The following is a 23,324-nucleotide window of genomic DNA, read 5'->3' as shown; positions in this document are numbered from 1 at the left end:
GAGAAATGATGTGTTATGGATTCTTGATTGTTTTGTTGTTGAGGTTGAAGTCCTTTTCTTTTTATGTGCTAAGTCATTGCTCAATCAGCTGGGAAAGGGGGGGGGGGGTGTTGGGGTAGGGCAGAGAGAAATTTTGGGAAAAGAAATAACTGTTTGGTATGGTGTTATATTGCTTCTGTTTGTTGTTTGCTAGATTTTTAAATCGATTACAAAAAAAATAATTGTCTTCCATAAAAGTGGCCCTAAGATGAGCCACTGAAGTTGCCATGGTTCTTTCACTTGATGAGCCTTGATTGAGTCTGCAATTTGTAAGTTAGCCCTTAGCAGTGCACGGTACTCTATCAGCCAATTAGACAAAATTAGTTTAGTAATTGCCTTGGATCAAAGGACAAGAACAGCTGAGATGCTTGATGGTGAGGTTGTGTCCTCTTTAGGTATTACGCCAGGACTGTTTCAGACCACAGAGTAAAGAGCCCATTTCTTATTTGGGTGCATACGGTCTTGAAAAGAAAGGTGGCAATACAATAGCTTGGTTAACATGGCATGCAAAATCTTTTAGTAGGAACTTAGGGTGAGTTTGTAGAACAACCTTATTTTGAAAAAACCTTCAGATATGGTGAATATTAAAACCAGAGCCTGTAGTTTGCTTACTCTTCGTGCCAAAGCTACAGCAACAAGAAACACTTTCCAGGTGAAAATCTTCAATCCACCAACTTGAGAGGTAAAAAGTGAGTTCATAAGTTGAGTCAGGACCATCCTGAGGTCCCAAAGCACTGCAGGTTTGCTGATTGGAGGTTTAGAATGCCAGTGTCCTTTTATGAATTTTGATACCAAATGGTGAAGAGATAGCGTTCTTTCCACTTGCTGGTGGAATGGGCAATGGCACCAAGATAAACCTTGATCAAAGAAGTGTAAGGCCTGAGTATGAGAGGCAGAACAGATACTGAAGCAAGTCCCTTGGGCACAGGAGAAGAGATCCAACTGGCTAGTCCTACACCAAATCAAGAACCTCTTCCATTTGAATCCATAGGATATTCTGGTTGAAGGCTTCCTAGCAGAAATCCATACATCCTCCTCTTCTCTAGGAAATAAGGAGGAATCCACTGTGTGTTCAACATCCATGCCATGAAGGCCAGCAATGGCAGAGACTGCTTTCCTCCTTCGTGATGAGCACCAGAAATCTTCCTAATGGAACTGAAGATTGAATTGACAGATGAGATACAGATATACTTGCCATGGCCAGGTTAGTGCTTTGAGGATTATCCTTGCCTTATCCCAAAGAATCTTTTGGATGGTCCTTGCAATTTGAGATTCCAGAACTCCCGACACAAACCCACACATCACCAATCATTTGTGAATGCATGGGATCACGGATTCCCTGCTGACAAAGCTGTGTCGGTGCCACAGTAAGGCATTTTGTGAACAACCTCTGGGCCGCCAGAGGCCAAAGGAGAACATCTTGTATCAAAAATACATACCCTTTACCACAAACTGGAGGAACCTCCAAAGGGTGGGGTGAATGGAAATGTGTAAATAGCCTTTTTTATTTTTATTTTATTTTTTTTAAGACCCAGCACACACATCCAATCCCTCAGTTGACTAAAGGAAGGATCATCTGGAGTGAGTTCATCTTAAACTTCTCCCAAACCAACAACTTATTTAGTCTCTGCAAGACTAGTATATTTATTTATTTATTTATTTATTTTTAATTTTTATATACCGGAATTCCTGTATGCAATACAAATCAATCCGGTTTACAAGTAACAAAAAGGTTGCCCTGGTCTGGGAGGTTAGACCGGGGTTTTTTACATAGAACATTGAACAATAACAATCAACCAATGAACATTATTACAAGTATAGGCCTCAATCCTCAACTTCTTGGGGATTAGGAAATACTGGGAACATAATTCCTTGCCACACACCTGAAGAAAGAAAGGCTTGACTGCCTTCTGCTGAAGGAATGACTCCACCTGGGCAGATTGAGAAGGGTCATAGCAGAAGACTGAAATCTGTTGGGTCGTCTGAGGGTAAGAGAAGCATAAATTATAGTCATATCCATAGTTTTTAGGGCACCAGTTCTTGGTGATTCGCAGCTATCTCTGGAAGAAGAATTGTATCCTTCACCCCAAAGGAAGAGGGGAAACATACTGCAACATTATCAAAAACTGGTGCCTTGCTTAGGCTGCATCTGCTGAGCCTTGGACTGATGCCTTTCCCTCTGCCAACCTTGAGTTGTTGCTGAAAATTGGGAGGGGATTAATGATGTTGAAAAGCATGAAAGGGACCTCTTTGTAAGAATAGGTATTTGTAGGAGAAATACTGGCATCTGGCAGGAGCCAGTTGGTGCCCTGCCACATCTGATAATAACCAACATGGATTAATATTCCTTAATCAGAATCATCATCTCTTGAACTTTGTCACCAAACAAGTTGTCCATTGTACAGAGTACATCTAGGTGACAATCATGCACATCCTTTTAGAGGGCCACTTGCCTACAACCACAAAAGCCTTTGGGCGCCTACAGAAGTAGCAAAACCTGGCCACAGTATCAAAAGCTTTATCAATGGAAAGGATGAGGTGTTTCTCATATTCCTCCATGTTTTCTACTGCTCAAAGGAATTCTGTTTGTTCTGGATTTATCAATTCTGGTTTAGCTTTTGGATACACTTGCACAAATACTGCACCATGTAGAACTGGTAAGTCACAACCTGGTCATTCAGAATGAAACCATAGAAGACATTTCTCCCAAATGTATTTGGTGCCTTCGTATCAAGTGCACATTGCACACTTCAATATTGACTCCATCACTATGGTGTGGTTCAGCAATTGGACCACCCCAAATCCAGGGGCAGCCTGAACTCTCTACTGTAGGTCCAAATTTTTGGGCTACTGGAAGATATGATGTAGGCCAGCGTTTCCCAGCCTTTTCAAGCCCAAGGCACACCTACATTAAGAAAACCTTTGTGCGGCACACCAACCTCTGCAGGGCAGGTACTGTGGACAAAAGAAGAGTTAGGGAAATGCTGAAAGCCTCACCAGTCTTTTCCAAATTTTAAAAGAAAGGGAGAGTGGGGGCAGAGACATGAAATCCTCACAATAGGCCAGTTTCCCCTTTATATAAGTGCACGATAAGAGAGAAGTCAGTATGGTATGGGCAGTCAGCTTAGCTGTTGCATATAGCTACCAGAGCTCCTCCTCTGCTGCTGCTCTCAACATTCAGAATGAGTTGTATCCAGTATACCCTCTCCCCTAACCTGAGACTAAGGCAGAGGCTGGAAGAACTAATTAGAAAAGGCATGCAGGTTCTCAGACAGGAGCTATTACATGTTCGAGAGCTATTGCTGCTTACTCTTGTTACTGTGAGGTGCTGAGAGCAAAGCTGAGGCATAGTCTGGATCTGAGCATCAGGCAGAAGTGACTTTTCTATGGCAAATCTGAACAGGTCTGAAGGCAAACTGGTTGGGAAACGATGTAGGCATCTGCTACATCCACATCTGAAGGCTCTGGAGGAGTATGTGAACCAGGATAGCTGTGGTGTTTGTTGGAGAAACTGAAGTCGCCTGAAGATTTCTTTTCTTGGGTCCTTTTCATTCCCAGCTTATCCTTTGCCATCTTACCCAAAAGCCTGATGTGGTAGAGCAGAGGTATGCGAGTCAAGTCTGGAAAGATTAAGTGAATCCACATGAAATCCCCCTCATCCATACAGGAACACTAAGCCATAACCCTGATGATGAAGGCGACTTGAGATCTCCACTGGTCTGAGTGGAAAATATGCAGTAGAAACTAAGTGTTGACAGAACCCACTTCTCTCCCTTCTGATTTGATTAGGGTCTCCCTGGATGAGGTGAATCCATTACCTCATCCTGAAGACTTTCTCACAATGCTGGAAGCTCTTTCAGAGAAATACATATTGGCATGGAACTTGGAGCAGCCCCCGCTATGTGGGAAAACGTTCTCCTTGGACATGAGTTCATCTCCCTCTCCAATTTTCAGGGCTTAAGATGGCAACTTTTCACTAGCTCTGATAACTGGACACCCATTGCCTGAGGAACTCTCTGTACTGGAGTTGGATAAGAGACATCTTCTTCAGAAACCCAGATTGGTTTGTCCTTAACTCTGGGTTTCCAGTAAAGCTGAACAGGAATCTGGCTTCACAGCAGCTGCACCTGCTGTAGAGGTGGCTGGCTCTGAGGTGCTCCGTGCTGGCTGCATCAACGACTTCCATCAACCAGTACCCGGCTCCATGGATAGCGCCATTAGCACTTCCTTCTGTGCAATACCACCCCATCATGGGACTACTGAACTTACAGTAAAAGTCAGGCTTTTAAATGTCAAACCTAAAGCACAAAATCACTGAAGGACTATGGGACACTACCTGGCTTCATATTACAAAAATATGGGTAATAAATTTAAAAAAATGAAATTAAGTGCCAAAGCGCTCTGCTTTGATACCATCAATGGAACCTTGACCTGCTATGCCAATTATGTTGACTGTGCCATAGAATATGACATGGATGGTGCCCTTGTCACCATCAGGTCCAGGTAAAATAGATAACTTAGAACCATGGGGATCTTCTGTGCCATGAGTAACAATGAGACCTGCACAGATAAGGTAATTTCCTGCCTTGGCATCAATATGGGGCTGGCTCTGGTGAAACCCTGCGTAGACGGTGGCAATCTTTTCTTTGGCTCTAAGGAAGACAACCTCGAAGAGGGCTCCCCATTTCCCTTAGGTGCTCTTTTCAGCACCTTCTCTGGCACCACAGGCTTATGCACCATACTCAAACCCTTGACTTGATATGGATCTGGAAGCAAGCGCCATGGAGAGGGGGTGGGGTGCTTTCCTCTGCTTGTGGGAATGATGGGAAGAAGTTTCCCATCTTGGCTTCTTGCACCGAATTCTCCATACCTCAGTCTTAGATGTAGTGCAGCTCCACTGCTTCTCCGAAGCCTTGACACAAGTCCCTTACCCGCCAGTGCTGGTCTTAGGGCCTTCATCTTCTAGATGCAGTATTGCTATGCCCTGGGGGACATCTGACCACTGCTGTAGCAGTTGAAAGTCATGATCTAGGCCCAAGCAGCGATAAAGTATGGAGTACGTATCTATGATGGACATCAGGCACCCACAGATGCAAGCCTTGAAGCTGTTAACTGCAGGTTTCTTGGTCTCAAACTTCTCTATAATCTTCAATGCTTTCATTTTTTTTTTTTTAATAATCTTAAAAGTTCTATTTGAGGGGCTACTGAGGCAGCAGCAGAAAAGAGGCAGATAAGGGAGCTAGGCCCCAAGAAAAACAAAAATTTCAAGATAAAGACGAATACATCTGGGTGGTAACAAAGCCTGAAGGGCTCATAAGGCAGGGTGAGGGCATGGGAACTCGCGCACATGCTCAGTAAAGTCTTTACTAAGCTCTAAGAGCTGGGTCTGTGTTGATTCTGTCAGAGGACATCATCCATGTGCTATAGCTAAATCATGTCTGCTTGTGATGGAAATATCACGTGTAGATTATATTTTCAAATCTAGGTGCTTTATTTCCAAAGGAAAAAAAGTAGCCACAGAAGCAGCACAATCAAATCTCTGCAGGTACTTTTTCCCCAAGACAGTTTTCAAGGGAAAAATTATGTTCATATTTGCTCTTTAAAATCTGGTGCAAAGCCTACAGGTAAAAAGTACCCATGGATTTTACAATGATGCAGGCAGATGGGAAAATTGCTCCAAAATGGTCTTTGGAAATCAACAAACCACCACTGTTGTGCCTTAACACAGGAAGAAGAAATTTAAAAAATATATGTAAAATGGTACAAGAATTAGATATTTGGGGGCTTAAGTTGGTCATGACAATGTACAAATGGCAACAAACAGCAGGGCATGGCGCACACATCTTATTCTACATGAATCTTTCTATTCATATACATCTTCCTACCCATCCTCCTATCCACCAAATGTTTTGTATTGCACACTAGGTGGACAAAAAAAATGTTTTTCTTGAGACCAAAAGGATATGCCCCCCCCTCTATAGGTGTCTTTTTCCAGCAGGGATCTTCACTGCCACTCTATCAAATTGTATGAGCAGAAGACAGGTGGACTCCGCCAAGTAGCCTTTCCCTTAGCTCACAGCTGAACCATCTTATATTACCAGGGTTTGGGTTTCAAGCTGTTGCTGTGCAGGAAGCCACAACAGTAGTCTGCCCTCAGATACTAAGCAGGCTAGCCTGCCCTGGCAGATTAAATAGCTGATGTACTGCAACATAACTCTGCAACTGGGAATACAAGCATCAAAGAGACTGGGATCTATTAAAAATAGAAAGCAGTTTCCCCCAGTGGATGCCCAGGAAGACAACTAAGAATACAGCTTTAAAAAATTCATAGCAAAGTTTACTGGGTGCAGATTGAATAAAAATGACTTGGGAATGGAATACCAAGTGGCATTCTAAGCAAAACCTATTCTGCGTATCCTGACCAGCCGCTACTATTGCATACAAGGACACATACAGTACACTGTTTAAATCCATAAGGACTGAACTGCGTGTTGCACGTGCACACATGTGATTTAAACTTACTCTGGGTATACTGGATTGTAGGCATAGCAGAGTTGCTTACCTGTAACAGGTATTCTCCTAGGACAGCAGGATGTTAGCCCTCACACATGGGTGACATCTTCAGATGGAGCCTGGCACAGAAAACTTATGTCAAAACTTCTGGAACTTTGACCGAGCATGCCCAGCATGCCCTAATCCACGCAGGGGTTCCTCTTCAGTCTCTTAACATAGAATTACGATAAAAATAAAACAAAAAAAATAGGAGAAACCCAACTTTGCGGGGTGGTGGGTGGGTTTCGTGAGGACTAACATCCTGCTGTCCTAGGAGAACACCTGTTACAGGTAAGCAACTCTGCTTTCTCCTAGGACAAGCAGGATGGTAATCCTCACATGGGTGAATCCCTAGCTACAGGCTGCTCCCCAACAAAAACAAAAAAAAAAAAAAAAAAGAGGGAACCAACAAGCATCAGCCAGGTGCCAAAAGGGCACAACAACCACAGCGCTGATGGTAACAGAGAGGGAGACAGCCTAAACCCAAACAATGGGCCCTAGGCAGGAACAGAGATTCCTGCCTAGTAGCTGAACCTACTGTCACGTTGGCTATCCCTATCCAGACAGTAGTGAGATGCAAATGTTTGGAGAGAACTCCACGTCGCAGCCCTGCAAATCTCCTCTATGGGAACTGACTGCAAGTGGACCACCAATGCTGCCATGGCTCTGACAGAATGAGCCTTGACATAACCCCCAAGATGCAGTCCCGCCTGGGCATAACAGAAGGAAAGGCAATCTCCTAGCCAATTGGAAAATGTCTGTTTGGCAACGGCATCTTCCAACCTATTCCTATCAAAAGAAAAAAAAATTGGGTGGACTGTCTATGGGCTTCTGTCTGCTTCAGATAGAAGGCTAAGGCTCTCTTGCAATCCAAACTGTGCAGGTCTTGTTCGCCTTGGTGTGAATGGGGCCTAGAAAGAATGTTGGCAGGATGATTGACTGGTTAAGATGGAAATCCATCACCACCTTAGGCACGTACTTAGGGTGCATACATAAGACCATCCTGTCATGACAGAATTTAGTATAAGGAGGAGAAGTCACTAAGGTCTGGAGTTCGCTGACCCTGCGCACTGAAGTGACCACCACCAAAACTATGACCTTCCAGGTCAGGTACTTCAGATCACAGAAGCACAGTGGCTCAAAAGGAGCTTTCATCAGCTGAGCTAATACCATGCTGAGGTCCCAAGACACAGCAAGAGGCTTCAATTGAAGCAAGCCCCACATAAAGCATACAACTATACGTTGTACAAAGATGGGCGTACCATCTACATCTTGGTGGTATGCACCAATTGCACTCTATGAACTCTAATGGAGCTGGTTTTCAAGTCAGCCTCTATTAGGTGTAGAATGTAGTCAAGCAGTTTTTGTGTGGGACAGGAGAACAGATCTAGGGCCTTCTGCTCATACCACATAGAAAACCTCCTCCACTTCAGTCTGTAGGACTTTCTAGTGGAAGGCTTTCTGGAAGCTACCAGGACCCAAGAGACATCCTCAGAAAGATCAAGCGGCTACAGGATTAATCTCTCAACATCCAGGCTATGAGCAACGGGCGTGGAGGTTGTGATTCCGTGGCCTACCCTGATTTTGCGTAATGAAGTCTGGGGAAGTCCCTAGACTGATTGGTTTCGGGAGTTTTCCATTCAAAAGGTGTGGAAACCAAATCTGTCTCAGCCAATGAGAGGCTATGAGGATCATAGTCCCTCAGTCCTCGCAAAGCTTCACGAGTCTTCATAATTAGAGGAATCAGAAGATGCACGTACACAAGACTCCTGCCCCAGTGTCAGGCAAAGGAGTCAGACTGGTTTGCCTTCTGACCTGTATAGGGAGCAGAACTGAGTCACCTTCCTGTTGCAGGGGGACGTGAACAAGTCCACCTCCAGGCTTACCCAGAGGCAGAAGATCCAGTTCGCTACCCTCTGGTCCAGAGAACACTTGTGGGGTCTGAAGGCACGATTCAGCCTGTCCACTAACACATTCTCTGTTCCGGCTAGTTCTGGCCCTGAGTATCATCCTGTGGGACAGGATGATACTCAGGGCTCCTGTGTTGGGAAGCGGACCAAATCTGGTCCGCTTCCCAACACAGGAGGTACAATCCTGTGCCTCCCTGCTTGTTGACATACCACATGCCAATTTGGTTGTCTGTTTGTATTAGGACAATGCCGCCAGACAGCCGGTTTATGAAAGTCCATAGTGCGTACTTGATCACCTGGAGCTCCAGGAAGTTAATTTGACACCGTGCTTCCTGAGCGGACCATAAGCGCTACATGTGGAGCCCCTCCAAATAAGCTCCCCACACTAAGGTGGATGCATCTGTGGTTAGGACATTTTAGATAGGGGACCTTTGGAAAGATATTCCCCATTCCAAATTCGAGAGAGCCCGTCACCAGGACAAAGAATCCCAGAGAGGCTGAGTGACTCTGATACGAGCCTGGAGGTTTTGCGTTGCCTGGCATCACTGCGACCTCAGGGTCCAATGGGCTCTGCGCATGTGTAAATGTGCCAAGGGAGTGACATGGACGGTTGTGGCCATGTTGCCCAACAGCCTCAACACTGCCGAGCTGAAACCTGCTGGCTCTGTTGAATCACCGCTGCTATGGACACTAAGGTGACCACCCTGGATCGCGGCAGAAAGGCTTCTGCCTCAGCCATGTCTAGCAGAGCTCCAAAGAAGTCCAATCGAGGTGATGGGCTGAGATGGGACTTCGGATAGTTGATGACGAACCCTAGTGACTCCAACACCCGGATGGTCAAGCGCAAGGACTGAACTGCCCCAGTCTGGGAGGTACTCTTGACCAGCCAATCATCCAAGTAAGGGAAAACATATACTCCCTGTCTGCGGAGGTATGCCTCCACCACACTCTGTACTGGACGTGCTGTTTTCCCACCACAAATCTGAGATACATCAAGATTTTCTCGGGTCACGGGAAGTGAGTGTATGCGTCCTTTAAATCTAGGGAGCAAGCCAGTCCCCTTTTTGCAAGAGGGGAATCAGGGTGCCCAGGGAAACCATATTGAACTTTTCTTTTTTGAGAAACCTATTCAAGGCCCTTATGTCTATGATGGGACGGAGTCTCCCTGTTCTCTTTGGAATCAGGAAGTACTGCGAGTAGAATCCCACCAGGGCAAAGAGGGCAGGAACAGGCTCAACCGCTCTGGCCATTAAGAGAGGAAAGAGCTCCTGAAATAGTACCTCCTGATGCACTAATGGCCCCCAAAAAGGGCATGAAGCAATTTGGAAGGACACCTAATAGGTTTAATTGGTACCCTTGACAGACGATGGACAAGATCCACTGATTCAAGGTTATACTGGGCCACTGATCCGCAAAGAACCGCAGCCTGCACCCCGACTGGGGATCCAGCATCTTGGGTATAGATGGATGGCTTATACTCCCTTTAATCCAGTCAAAATCCTGTCCCAGGATTTAGCTGGGGAGCAGGCTAGGGCTTGGGAGCTCTCTGTTGCCTGGGACGGCTCCATGAGCTCACCCTCTCTGAATGGAAACGAGAGGCTGGAGGATAGTACTTCCTCTGGTGGTGGAAAGCCTTCCTCTGATCCTGCCTCATGGACTCCTACCCTGGTCTGAAGTGCTAGCAGAGAGCTCTCGGAGGGCCTCATGTGATCCTGCAACTGGGCCATTGCGTCCCTTACATTATCTCCGAAGAGATTCTTTCCTGTGCACGGGCAGGTCAACAAATATTTCCTGTCCCTCCAGTCGGAGATCTGAGGCCCACAGCCATGCCATTCTGTGGGCGCAGATTCCCGCTGCCGTCTCGAAAACATCATAGGTAGAACGAACCTCGTGTTTTCCACATGCACCGGCAATAAGAAGGGATCTTGCTGCTGTTAAGGCAGTCGCTTGGCCACCTCTTGCACCTGCTTTTAGAGGTAGCGAGAGTATTGGCTCATGTAGAGCTGGTAAGAAGCAATGCAGGCAATAAGCATGGCCCCTTGGAACACTTTCCTCCCAAGAGCATCCATCGCCCTATGATCCTTGCCTGGGGGTCCCGAGGCGTGGGTCAGAGAGCGCTTGGCCTTCTTGAGAGTGGATTCAACCACTACCGATTGGTGTGACAGCTGATGCTTCTCGTATCCGGTAGCCTGTTGGATGAGATAAACCCCATCCACCTTCCTGTTAACGGGAGGTACTGTGAGGGGGTGCTCCCAGATCCTCAGCAGCAGCTCCCTAACAATCTCGTGCACTGGGACTGCCATGATCTCTTTAGGGGCCTGCATCTTATGCATGGCATCCTCCTCTGACATTAACTGAAAAGGGATGTCCTCTGCCATCGCCTGTACAAAACCTGCAAAGGTCAGGTCCTCTGGAGGAGACCTCCTTCACTCATCTGGAGCAGACTGTTCCAAAGGGAGACCCTCTAAGTCCTTGGAGGAGGATTCTACAGTGTCATCCCCCCAGGGATCATACGGGGCTTAATCCTTACTGTAGTCTACAGGGGATGGGGCCATAGGTGCTTGAACTTTATCCAGAGGTGTGGGCATTAGTGGCACCGGTGCTGGGCCCAGCAGAGCTAGACAGGGGGCTGCAGGCCTCTGTGTCTCTGCCAGCCTTGATGGAGCTTCCTCCTTGGTGGAACTGGCAACAAGCACCGTATGGTTCGAGGAAAGCATCTGTGCCCCATCTGGCATCGATGGCCTCCCGGGAACTGATGCCAACTGGGTCAAAATATACCGATAAGCACGTTGAGCTGTTCCAACAGCAGTTCCAGCAGAGCGAGTGCTGGCACCATTGATGCCGTCTGTTCGATGCACTGCAGCGCCTGATGGACCGCCAGTTAGACCCTGCGCTCCAACTCCTCCTCGAAAGTTGCCGATGCTAAAACAGACTGGGAGGGAGGAAGGGTGGCCAGATCTTCCTTGGAGCCCCGAGGTGGATTGGGTATTGGCAATGAGGACTGGTGGAGACCATCACGGACTCCCTGCATCAATGAGAGGCTTCTAAGAAAACTAAAAAGTCATGGGATAGGAGGCGATGTCCTTTCGTGGATTACAAGCTAGTTAAGAGACAGGAAACAGAGAGTAGGATTAAATGGTCAATTTTCTCAGTGGAAAAGGGTAAATAGTGGAGTGCCTCAGGGATCTGTACTTGGACCGGTGCTTTTCAATATATTTATAAATGATCTGGAAAGGAATACGAGTGAGGTTATCAAAATTGCAGATGATACAAAATTATTCAGAGTAGTTAAATCACAAGCAGACTGTGATACATTACAGGAGGACCTTGCAAGACTGGAAGATTGGGCATACAAATGGCAGATGAAATTTAATGTGGACAAATGCAAGGTGTTGCATATAGGGAAAAATAACCCTTGCTGTAGTTACACGATGTTAAGTTCCATATTAGGAGCTACCATCCAGGAAAAAGATCTAGGCATCATAGTGGATAATACTTTAAAATTGTCGGCTCAGTGTGTTGCAGCAGTCAAAAAAGCAAACAGAATGTTAGGAATTATTAGGAAAAGAATGGTTAATAAAACAGAAAATGTCTTAATGCCTCTGTATCGCTCCATGGTGAGACTGCACCTGGAATACTGTGTACAATTCTGGTCGCCGCATCTAAAAAAATATATAGTTGCGATAGAGAAGGTACAGAGAAGGGCAACCAAAATGATAAAGGGGATTGATCAGCTCCCCTATGAGGAACGGCTGAAGAGGTTAGGACTGTTCAAGCTTGGAGAAGAGACGGCTGAGGGGGGATGTGATAGAGGTCTTTAACATCATGAAAGGTCTTGAACGAGTAGATGTGACTCAGTTATTTACACTTTCAAATAATAGAAGGACTAGAGGGCATTCCATGAAGTTAGCAAGTAGCACATTTAAGACTAATTGGAGAAAATTCTTTTTCACTCAACGCACAATTAAACTCTGGAATTTGTTGCCAGAGGATGTGGTTAGTGCAGTTAGTGTACCTGGGTTCAAAAAAGGTTTGGATAAGTTATTGGAGGAGAAGTCCATTAACAGCTATTAATCAAATTTACTTAGCGAATAGCCACTGCTTTTAATTGCATCAGTAGCATGGAATCTTCTTAGTGTTTGGGTAATTGCCAGGTTCTTGTGGCCTGGTTTGGTCTCTGTTGGAAACAGGATGCTGGGCTTGATGGACTCTTGGTCTGACCCAGAATGGCAATTTCTTATGTTCTTAGGCATTCCTCGCCGCGGAGTCGCTTCGGGGGCATCAAAGCAGGAGCCGGAACCTTCCCAATCCCGGCACCATGCGAGGGTGATGCTTCCTTGGCTTCCCTTGGTGCTCGGCCCAGCCTTTCCTCGATGCCAAGGTCGATGACGACAACCCCAATATCTTCAACTTGGAAGAGACAGACAGGACCGGTCCCCGGCGCCCCTATCAGCCGCTGCCAACGGAGCTGATGGCTCTACTGATGCCGATGGCTCGGTATCCATTGGTGCGACTCCCAGGTCCATCAGTGCCAATGCTGCCGATGCCAATATAGATGCCTCTGATTTCCTCAACAAGAAGATCTTCTCCATCTTATTGAGCCATGTGCGATGTCCCTTAGGGGTCATCTGGGCACACATGCAGCAACCCTGGTCGTTGTGCAATGTCTGCAGGCAGAGGACACGCACCTTGTGGGGTCTATGATGAACATGGTCCATTGTCATTGGGGGCACCGACGGAAACTAGATGAGGCCATGACGAACAAAAGAAAAGTGGGAAAAAACAGAAGATGGTAACAGTGGGCAGTCGACACCGGTGGGCACAGAGGCACCGCTGCCACAGGAGGGGGGAAAAGAAGGAAAAGAGACTTACCGAACCTCAGAAAAACCTAACTGGGGAAACTAGAGGGAACTGAGAGACTCGTATCTGTGAATTCACATGAAAATCCCCAAAAGGATGGTAAAAAGTTCTCTCAAAGGCCATGAACTTACTCTCTCGTGAGGCGATAGCTCCGTGGAAAAAGAGACTGAAGAGAGACCCCGTGTGCACGCATAGATTAGGGTATGCTGGGCATGCTCAGTACGCTCAGTCAAAGTTCCAGAAACTTTGACATATGTTTTCAGAGCCGGACTCAACCCGATGATATCGCCCATGTGTAAGGACTACCATCTTGCTTGTCCTAGGAGAAATATATTTTTTTTAAAACTAAAGATGGAAGGAATGCAGTGCTCAATTGCACTCCCAAGCACTGAAGCTTGAAAAAGGAAGTGTTATATGGCTGCTTTTGTGAATGAAAATGTACACTCCCTGGAAGATTATATTATTTGTGATCCACTGCTGAAGTACATAAAGCTCTCCAACAAAGTTATCTTCCATCTCCTTACTCTGAAGATGCAATCATTATGTTGTCAGCGCACAAGGATGCCGAACAAAGAGCAGAGTTATTTACCTGTAACAGGTGTTTTCAGAGGACAGCAGGATGTTAGTCCTCGCACATGGGTATCATCATCATCAGATGGAGCCCGGACACGGAAAACTTATGTCAAAGTTTCTAGAACTTTGACTTGCCACACTGGGCATGCCCAGCTTGCCCTATAACTCGCGTCCACCTGGGGTCCATCTTCAGTCTTAACACAGAATTAGACCTAAATCAAAAAATAGGAAAAACAACTCCACAGGCTGGCGGGTGGGTTTTGTGAGGACTAACACCCTGCTGTCCTCAAACACCACCCGTTACAGGTAAGAAATTCTGCTGTCTCCAGTCTGAGCATGATGGTAGCCCTCACACATGGGTGAATCCCTAGCTACAGGCTGTCTCCCAACATAAAAGGGGACCAACAAACACCGAACCAGGTGCCAATGGCACAACAATGCTATTGTTGGTTACAAGAGGGGGAGACAGCCTGAACCCAAACAGGCCCTAGGCAGGAGAGAATTCAAACAGATTCCGAAGAATAGACTGGCCAAACCTACTGTCACATCAGCCATCCCTAACCAAGCAATAGTGAGATGTGAATGTGTGGAGAGAACTCCAAGTCGCAGCCTTGCAGATCTTCTCCATGGGAACTGCTCGAAAGTGGGCCACTGACGCTGCCATGGCTCGGACAGAATGAGCCCTGACATGACCCCCCCCCCCCCAAGATGCAGTCCCGCCTAGGCATAACAAGAGATGCAATCTGCTAGCCAATTCAATAGTGTCTGTTTGGCGATGCCCAACCTATTTCTATCAAAAGAAACAAAAAAGTTGAGTGGACAGTCTATGGGCTTCCGTCTGCTCCAGACAGAAAGCTAAGGCTCTCTTGCAGTCCAAACTGTGCAGGGCTTGTTTGCCTTGGTGCAAGTGGGGCCTATGAAAGAACGTTGACTGGTTAACATAGAAATCTGTCACTACCTCAGGCAGGAACTTAGGGTGCCTACTCAAGCCACTGTGTCATGATAACATTTAGTGTATAGTGGATATGTCACTAAGGGTTGGAGCTTGCTGACATTGTGCACTGAGGTGACCGCCACCAAAAATATAACCTTCCAGGTCAGGTACTTCAGGTCAGAGGTGCGCAGCAGCTCAAAAGGAGCTTTCATCAGCTGAGCTAACACCACAATGCAATCCCATGACATGGGGGGAGGCCTTTAAACATACAACTATGGGCTGTACAGAAATGGGCGTACCATCGACACCATGGTGGTATGTGTCAATTGCACTCAGATGAACTCTAATGGAGTTGGTTTCAAGCCGGCTTCAGATTCCAGAAGAGGCCAAAAAGGCCACACATGTGTTCACTAACCACAATGCTGCAGCTCCGTGGAAAAAGAGAGACTGAAGAGGGACCCCATGTATATGGGGTATATATATATATATATATTTGTGTATATGTAAAAATTTATTTTTATGTTTCCTTTGTTAACTAAGCTGTTTCATTGTATTCGACTAAGGAATTTTTTCCTGCTTTTTCTGTTTCACTGTAAACCGGCATGATTTGCATTTAATGCAAGAATGTCGGTATATAAAAGTTAAAAATAAATAAATAAATAAATGTAGACACATGTAATAGGGCATGCCCAGTGTGGCAAGTCAAAGTTCTAGAAACTTTCACATAAGTTTTCTGAGTCGGGGTTCCATCTGATGTCACCCATGTGTGAGGACTACCATCCTGCTAGTCCTCTGAGAACAGAAATTATCCTGTTGGTTGTACTGTTTAGTCAGGTCTTAGAAGAAATGGTGCATGAGCGATAGGGCAACATGGAACAATGCCACATAACTTATGCCGCCATCCCCTTCTCAGATCTGTATTTGCCTCTACAGAATCGGCAGATTTTCTGGAGGAGCATCAACTTAGCCAGCTCAAAATTCAGAACGTCACAAGTGGAAAAACATGGATGATTGTTTTGTAAAAGTTTGTCCCCCTTTTTTTAGGGGGAATAGTCTTCCAAGCTTACTTCAAGATACACAACTGCAGGGGGTGCATTTCAATGGCTGATTTTTGAGCTGAAAAGGTGCCTCTTTAGTTACTTAGCTTAAAACTGAAAAGGTTATAGCTCCTTTGCAGAAAAGAAACCACTTAACATTTAAAAAACAAGCTCATTATTTTCCAACCATGTGCACAACCACACACACAAAACACCATGCCTTCATCCTATGAATTAATTTTTATGTAGACAAAACACTAGCAATAGTACAGGCCTCATCATTTAGTATTTCCACTTCTTCTATTGGAGGAATATAGCTATCTTTTTGCAAAGACAACGTGCACAATCCTCTGTTTACCAGGAAAAGGATTTCAGCTGCCGAGAACAAACCTGAGCCCACTTCTTATTCCTGCTCTGCATCTGAATTGCAGCAATTGATGTAAACACATCTTCTGAAGACAAGTCCTCCGGCAGCTTCTTTAGGAACTGGCCTATGTGAAAGAAGTCCATTTTTGTTAGTACATCTTCAAAAAGCCTGAGGATTCCCAGAGCTGTGCGGAACAGGAACTCTTCACTGTCACGACAGAACACATCCCAGACTCGGCAGGCCAGGTCTAGTGGCAGAGGCTTGCTGTACAGGGTGAAAATCCTGCAAGGCAAAGAAATCTGGGTTACACAATTCAGCAAGGGTTTTGTTTTTTTTCTTTTACACACACAAAACAGACAGATGGTGGCAAATTGGTGGTGTTATGAAAGGTAACTTCTCTGTGGAGTACGAACAGCAATTAAACCACTTTCAGGCCAATACTGTAAAGTGCGCCTGGCCGAGCGCACTGTTTAACACATGGTTGGACGCGCGTTTTTTTGACATGCGTCCACTACCCCTTATACTGTAAGGGGTTTAGCATGTCAAAAATGCGTTTCCAATCCCCCTCCCCTGAAACTACTAGTGCTCATCATATGCAAATGCATGTTGATGAGGCTATTGTTATGCACCCGCACATTTTACACTCAGAAATTAACGCCCGTCCAAGGATAGGCATTAATTTCTGAGTAGCCCGAAGAAGTGTACAAAAAAGCAGAAAATACTGCTTTTCTGTACACCCTCCGACTTAATATCCTTGTGATATTAAGTCGGAGGAACCAAAAATGTTAAGAAAAAAAAAAATTCTTTGTCTGCTGGTCAGGTTAGGAAAACAGATGCTCGATTTTACCGGCATCTGTTTCCCTAACCTATGGCTGTCAGCGGGTTCGGGAAAATGACGCTTCTAAAACTGAGTGTCTGTTTCCTGAACCTGCTGACAGCCCCACCTCTCCTGGGTTTCCGCTAATAAGAAGGTGCTAGGGACGTGCTATTGTCCCTAGCGTCTCCCTTTTAGCGCGACCCCTCATTTAAATACAGGATTGCATGCCCAGGAGAGGTGGCCAGGCACGCGTTGGGAGAGCAGCCGCTCGACACAGAGAGCCCGTTTTCCTGCACTTCTTATTATATTGGCCTGTTTGTATTATTAAATCACCCATTCTGGCCAAACAGTTAAAGTTCATATTCATCTTGTTCTGGATTAGACTAGGGGGTATCAAATAAAAAAAAAAAAATCCTCGTTTGCAGAGAGCATGGTCTTGTGGTGCTGTAATGCAGCAACACAAGCCAAATGGCTGTTTACCAATGCAAACACCAAGGTGTCACTCGAGTCAGATGAAACTGAAGAAAAACAAAATAGCAAGGATGGCCAAATCCAGTCATCAGGAGCCACAAAAACAGGACTGGTTTTCAGGATATCTACAAGGAATATGCAAGTTTGCAAATCAATCTAGGGCATATTCATTGTGGATATTCTGAAAACTAGGAAGATTACAACGGAGATTTGTGGAACTGTAGAACACTGTCAGACTCAGGCCATGAAACGGTCTGGATTGCAGAATAGCTGAAATAGTGTTCACAATTAAATCTGCGAAACGTTCCTTACAGCTAGCCTAACCCACCAGCTTGGCATGTGGCCCATGAGGATCTCAGTTAAACAGCCCTAGATCAGGGTAATGACTACGCAGCCAACTGTCACAGTTTAATTCCCAGCTCTGTGTTTGGTAAGCTGCCCAGGTAACCATGAAACACTGCAAATGCCGCACCTCTCCCTGGGGAAGAAGGGATCTCTAGCTTGCAAGAAACATGACTGGCAAAAGAAGACAAACTAAATGAAGGCTGCCAGGGGCAACATACAAGGAAGTGAGGCAATGTCACAATTTCCTATAGCCCTAAGCATTCCTAATTTAGTTTACTATAAGTTTTGATTAATCTCCTAATATAAAATCAAAGCAATTTACAGCACAAATTAAAAATATAAATTACAATTAAATGTTAAAACAGAATAAAATAAATTACAAACAGGGCCACAAACAGTAACATAACATACACAAGTAAAGCAAAGTTGCTTACCTGTAACAGATGTTCTAGGACAGCAGGATGTTAGTATTCACACACGGGTGACATCATCAGATGGAGCCCTGCATGGAAAACTGGTACACTGAGCATGCTACTATCCATACGTCCACGTGGGGTCCCTCTTCAGTCTCATTTTATTTTTTTGTAATTCTATGTTATAACATAGGAGAAACCCAACTTTGCGGGGTGGCGGGCGGGTTTCATGAGGACTAACATCCTATTGTCTTAGGAGAACACCTGTTACAGGTAAGCAACTTTACTTTCTCCTAGGACAAGCAGAATGGTAGTTCTCACACATGGGTGAATCCATAGCTACAGGCTGTTCCCGAACAAGCAAGACCAACAGACACCTAACCAGGTGCCAATGGACACAACACAGGTGCTGTTGGTAACAGAGGAGGACAGCTTGAACCCGAAAAAAGGGCCCTAGGCAGGAAGAGTTGGGTTCTACAGCTGAAAAAGATACCGAAGGACAGACTGGCTGAAACTGCTGTCGTGTCGGACATCCCTGTCCAAGAAGATGGGCGGCAAAAAGTGTGGAGAGAACTCCATGTTGCAGTCTTGCAGACCGGTTACGGGAACCACTTGCAAGTGGGCCACCGAAGCTGCCATGGCTCTGACAAAGTGAGTCTTGACATGGCCTCCAAGCTGAAGGCCCACCTGCGCATAGCAGAAGGAAATACAATCCGCCAGCCAGTTTGACAGTGTTAGCATGGTAACTGCAACTCCCAATCAATTCTTGTCGAAAAAGATGAAGAGCTGCATAAACTGCCTGTGGCCTGCTGTCTGCTCGAGGTAGAAAGCTAAGGCCCTCTTGCAATCCAAGCTGGGCAGAGCCCATTAGCCCTGGTGCAAGTGAGGCCTTGAAGAAAAAAAAAAAGAAAAGATGGGCAGAATGACTGACTGGTTAAGATGAAAATCAGTCATCACTTTAGGCAGGAATTAAGGGTGAGTACACAGGATCACCCTATCATGAAAGAATTTTGTATAGGGCGGATACATCAATGCTTGAAGCTCGCTGACTATGTGCGCCGAAGTGACCACTACCAAGAAGATAACCTTCCAGATCAGGTACTTCAGATCACAGGAGTGCAGTGGCTCAAAAGGATCTTGCACGAGCCGAGCCAACACCACGTTGAGGTCCCAGGACACAACAGGAAGCCGCAGGGGCGGCTTCAGCTGAAGCAAACCCTCCATAAACCACCCCACTAAGGGCTGCACAGAGATGGGCAAACTGTTAACACTTTGGTGTTGAGCACTGATGGCACTCAGGTGCACTCTGACTGAGTTGGTCTTTAAACCAGCATCCGAAAGGTGCAGTAAGTAGTCAAGCAACTTCGAAGTGGAGCAGGAGAATGGATCCAAGTCGTGGCTCTCATATCAGAAGGAAAACCTCTTCCACTTCGGGCTATAAGACTTCCTGGTGGAAGGCTTCCTGGAAGCTACCAGGACCAGAGACATTGTCAGAGAGGTCAAGGGGCTGCAGCACTAGCCTTTCAACATCCAGACTGCCCGAGACAAAGCCCTGAAATTTGGATGGCGCAGCCTGCCCTGATCCTGCATGATCAGCTTGGTGGAGGTCCCCAGACCAATCAGTTCTCTGACAGAGAGATCCTGCAGGAGCGGGAACCAGACTTGCCTCGGACAATGAGGAACAATGAGACTCATGGCCCCCCTGTCCTGCCGGAGCTTCAGAAGAGTATCACCAGAGGAAGCGGGGGACAGGCATACAGAAGGCCCTTGCCCCAATGGCAGGCAAAGGTGTCCGAAACTGGTTTGCCATCCTGCCTGTACAGGAAGCAGAAATGCCTCACTTTGCTGTTGCAGGGGGAGGTGAAGTGGTCCATGTCCAGGATCCTCAGAGACAGAAACGCAATCCGTCACTGCTTGATCCAGGGACCACTCATGGGGTCAGAATGCTCGACTCAGCCGGTCTACCACCACATTCTCCATCCCGGCCAGGGACATGGCTCGGAGCAGAATGCCCTGGGACTGTGCCCATGACCAAATCTGAACAGCCTCCTGACACAGAAGGAACGACTCCCCCATAGCTCCCTGCTTGTTGATATACCTGATTAGGTAGCGATATGGTATATCAACAAGTCTGATTTAGGACCACCTTGTTGGATAAGTGATTCCAGAATGCCCAAAGAGCATAGTGGATGGCCTGCAGCTGCACGAAGTTGATTTGGCACTGAGCTTCCTGAGCAGACCACAGTCCTTCTGTGTGGAGGCCGTCTACATGCGTGCCCCAGCCCAGGGTGGATGCATCCGTGGTAAGCACAACCTGGGTAGGGAGAGACTGAAAAGGAACCCAGTGTGCTCCAGATTGAGCAGACTCTCCCACCAAGACAAGGAAGTCTGGAGAGGTGGTGTGATGTGGATGCATATACTGAGGTCCAGGGTGGCCTGCTACATTGAGACCGCAGGGTCCACTAAGCCCTGCGCATATGCAAGCAAGCCAAGGGAGTAACATGGACAGATGCAGCCATGTGGCCCAGAAGACGAAGCAAGAGGCGGGTCGAGACCTGCCGGCTTCAGTGGACCAGACTCGCAAGAGAAGCTAGAGCAAGTGCCCGGATCGCGAGGAAAATAGGCCTGGACCTGAGCCGTGTCCAGCTGGGCACTGATAAAGCTCAACTGAGGCGATGGGGTGAGATGGGACTTTGGGTAGTTGATGACAAACCCGAGGGAATCCAGCACCCAAATGGTTAAGCTCAGGAAGTGAAGTGCTCCGTCCTGAGCGGCGCTCTTAACCAGTCAGTCATCCAAGTAGGGAAACACATGAACCCCCAGCCAGCAGAAGTATGCACCCATTACTGCCAGACATTTGGTGAAGACCTATGGGGCCGAGGCAAGGCCGAATGGCAACATCCTGTTCTGGAAGTGCTTCTCACCCATGAGGAACCATAGATACTTCCTGAGACCGGGGAAGATCTTGATGTAGGCATATGCGTCTTTTAGATCAAGGGAACAAAGCCAGTTCCCTCTTCGAAGGAGGGGAATCAGGATACCCAGCAAGACCATCTTGAGCCTTTCTTTTTGCAGAAATTTGTTCAAGGCTCTTAGAACCAAAATGGGGTGGAGCCCCCTGTTCTCTATGGAATCAGGAAATAGCAGGAGTAGAGCCCCCGCCCTTACTGCTGCAGCAGTATGGGTTCGACTGTTCTGGCCATTACAAGGGCAGAGAGCTCCATCAATAGAATTTCCTGATAGAACTCACCCCAAGATGGGCGTGGGGAAGAGTCCTTGGGGACATCCAGGAAGTTCAACCAGTACCCTCAACAAATGGACAGGACCCATTGGTCCGAGGTAACCTGGGGCCAGCAGCCTGTAAAGGATTGCAGCTGACCTCCGACCGGTCGCAAGAATTATGCTCCCCCACAGCCAGTCAAAATCCCATAGCAGGGCTCTGCTGGGGTGCCGGCTGAGGCCTGATGCTCCGCTGCTGTCTACAGCGGCCCCAGGAGCTCACTCATGAAGCATGAGCATGTGAGGCAGGAAGATATTTCTTCTGGCGATAAAAGGACCTCCTGGATCTCTGATGCGAAGATTTCCTGGCGAAGGATGGCAGGTCCGACGTACTGGCCGAGAGATGCTGAAGGGTCTCATGGTGATCCTTCAACTGAGTCACAGCATCTCTCACCTTATCCTCAAACAGGTTCTCGCCAGTACAGTGCAGGTCCGCAAGCTTCTCCTGGACCTCTGGTTAGAGATCAGAGGCATGAAGCCACGTCATCCCATGGGTGCCAATACCCGCTGCCACCACCATAGCCGCCGTCTCAAACACATAAGTGGACTGTACCTTGTGTTTACCACACTCCAGGTCCTGCTGGGCGACTACCAAAAAGGCATCCTGTTGCTGCTGCTGGGGGAGGCGCTCGGATAACTCCTGCTTCAACAGGTTCCGAGTATACTGGGTCATGTATAGCTGGTAGGAAGTGATACGGGCTATCAACGTAGCGCCCTAGAACACCTTCCGACTTAAGGCATCCAATGTCTTTGTGCTCCCAAACCCAGAGGCGCAAAAGCACGGGTGCGGAAACACTTGGCCTTCTTGAGGGCAGACTCCACTACTGATTGATGAGGGAGCTGATGCCACTCAAATCCCAAGGCCTGCTGTACTAAATAGACCACATCTGCTTTCCGATTTACCAGAGAAACAGAGATGGGGAGCTCCCAGATCAGAAGGAGTAACTCCTTAAATATATCATGGACAGGAACAGCCACCACCTCCTACGGGGCATCGACAAACTGGAGGACCTCCAGCATCTTATGTCGGGCATTTTCCTCCATTAGGAGTTGGAAAGGAATGGCTTCCGCCATGGCCCAGACAAAGCCCATAAAGGTCAGGTCCTCTGGCAGGGACTGGTGCCTCTCCTCTGGAGGAGACAGGTCTGAAGGAAGATCCTCCGAGCCATCAGAAGATGACTCTGAGGTGTCATTCCCTCACGGGTCATATGGGGCATCCTCCTCACTAAAGTCCCCTGGGAACGGCCCTGCCCAGACCGCTCAAGGCCCCCAAGGGACTGGGAACTGGATCGGGCAACACCAGACGTGGTACCAAGGACGACAATGGTGCTGCAGGCCGCAATGACTTCTCCTCCTCAGAGGAATCCATGATGAGAATTGTTCCAGACAGAGGAGGCACAGATGGCTGCTGGGGTAATCGATGGATTTGTCGGCACCGGCAGCTGCTGCATATGCAAGATGCCTACAAGGACAACGTGGTGCTCTAGCAGCAGCGCCAATATCACAAGTGCCTGCTCTGGAGCCAGTGGTTCCATAGCCTGCAAGACTCTGATCACTGCCAGTTGCACCCAGCAATCCAGCTCCTCCTAAAAATCCGCTGAAGACAGAATGGATGGAGAAAGCGTCACCAGACTCCCTCGGAGCCCTGAGGGAGATCGGTGCCCGGCACTGGTATCTGTGGGGAACGCCTGGGACTCCCTAGGTTTGATGGAGGTCGATACCTCCTA

General features: G+C 47.1%; 1 protein-coding gene across 1 annotated transcript in view; it reads right to left on the bottom strand.

The window, feature by feature from the left end:
• The window catches only part of TBC1D14 (TBC1 domain family member 14), a 229,332-nt gene that overhangs the window by 10,247 nt on the left and 195,761 nt on the right, over nt 1-23,324 (bottom strand). The window contains 1 exon segment of the mRNA XM_029591586.1: nt 16,296-16,554. Coding sequence (XP_029447446.1) covers nt 16,296-16,554 — 259 coding nt within the window.

Source organism: Rhinatrema bivittatum, chromosome 1, assembly GCF_901001135.1.
Source record: "Rhinatrema bivittatum chromosome 1, aRhiBiv1.1, whole genome shotgun sequence".
Taxonomy (NCBI): domain Eukaryota; kingdom Metazoa; phylum Chordata; class Amphibia; order Gymnophiona; family Rhinatrematidae; genus Rhinatrema; species Rhinatrema bivittatum.
Note: the sequence above shows the minus strand (reverse complement) of the source record. Positions and strands in the feature narration are given on the sequence as shown.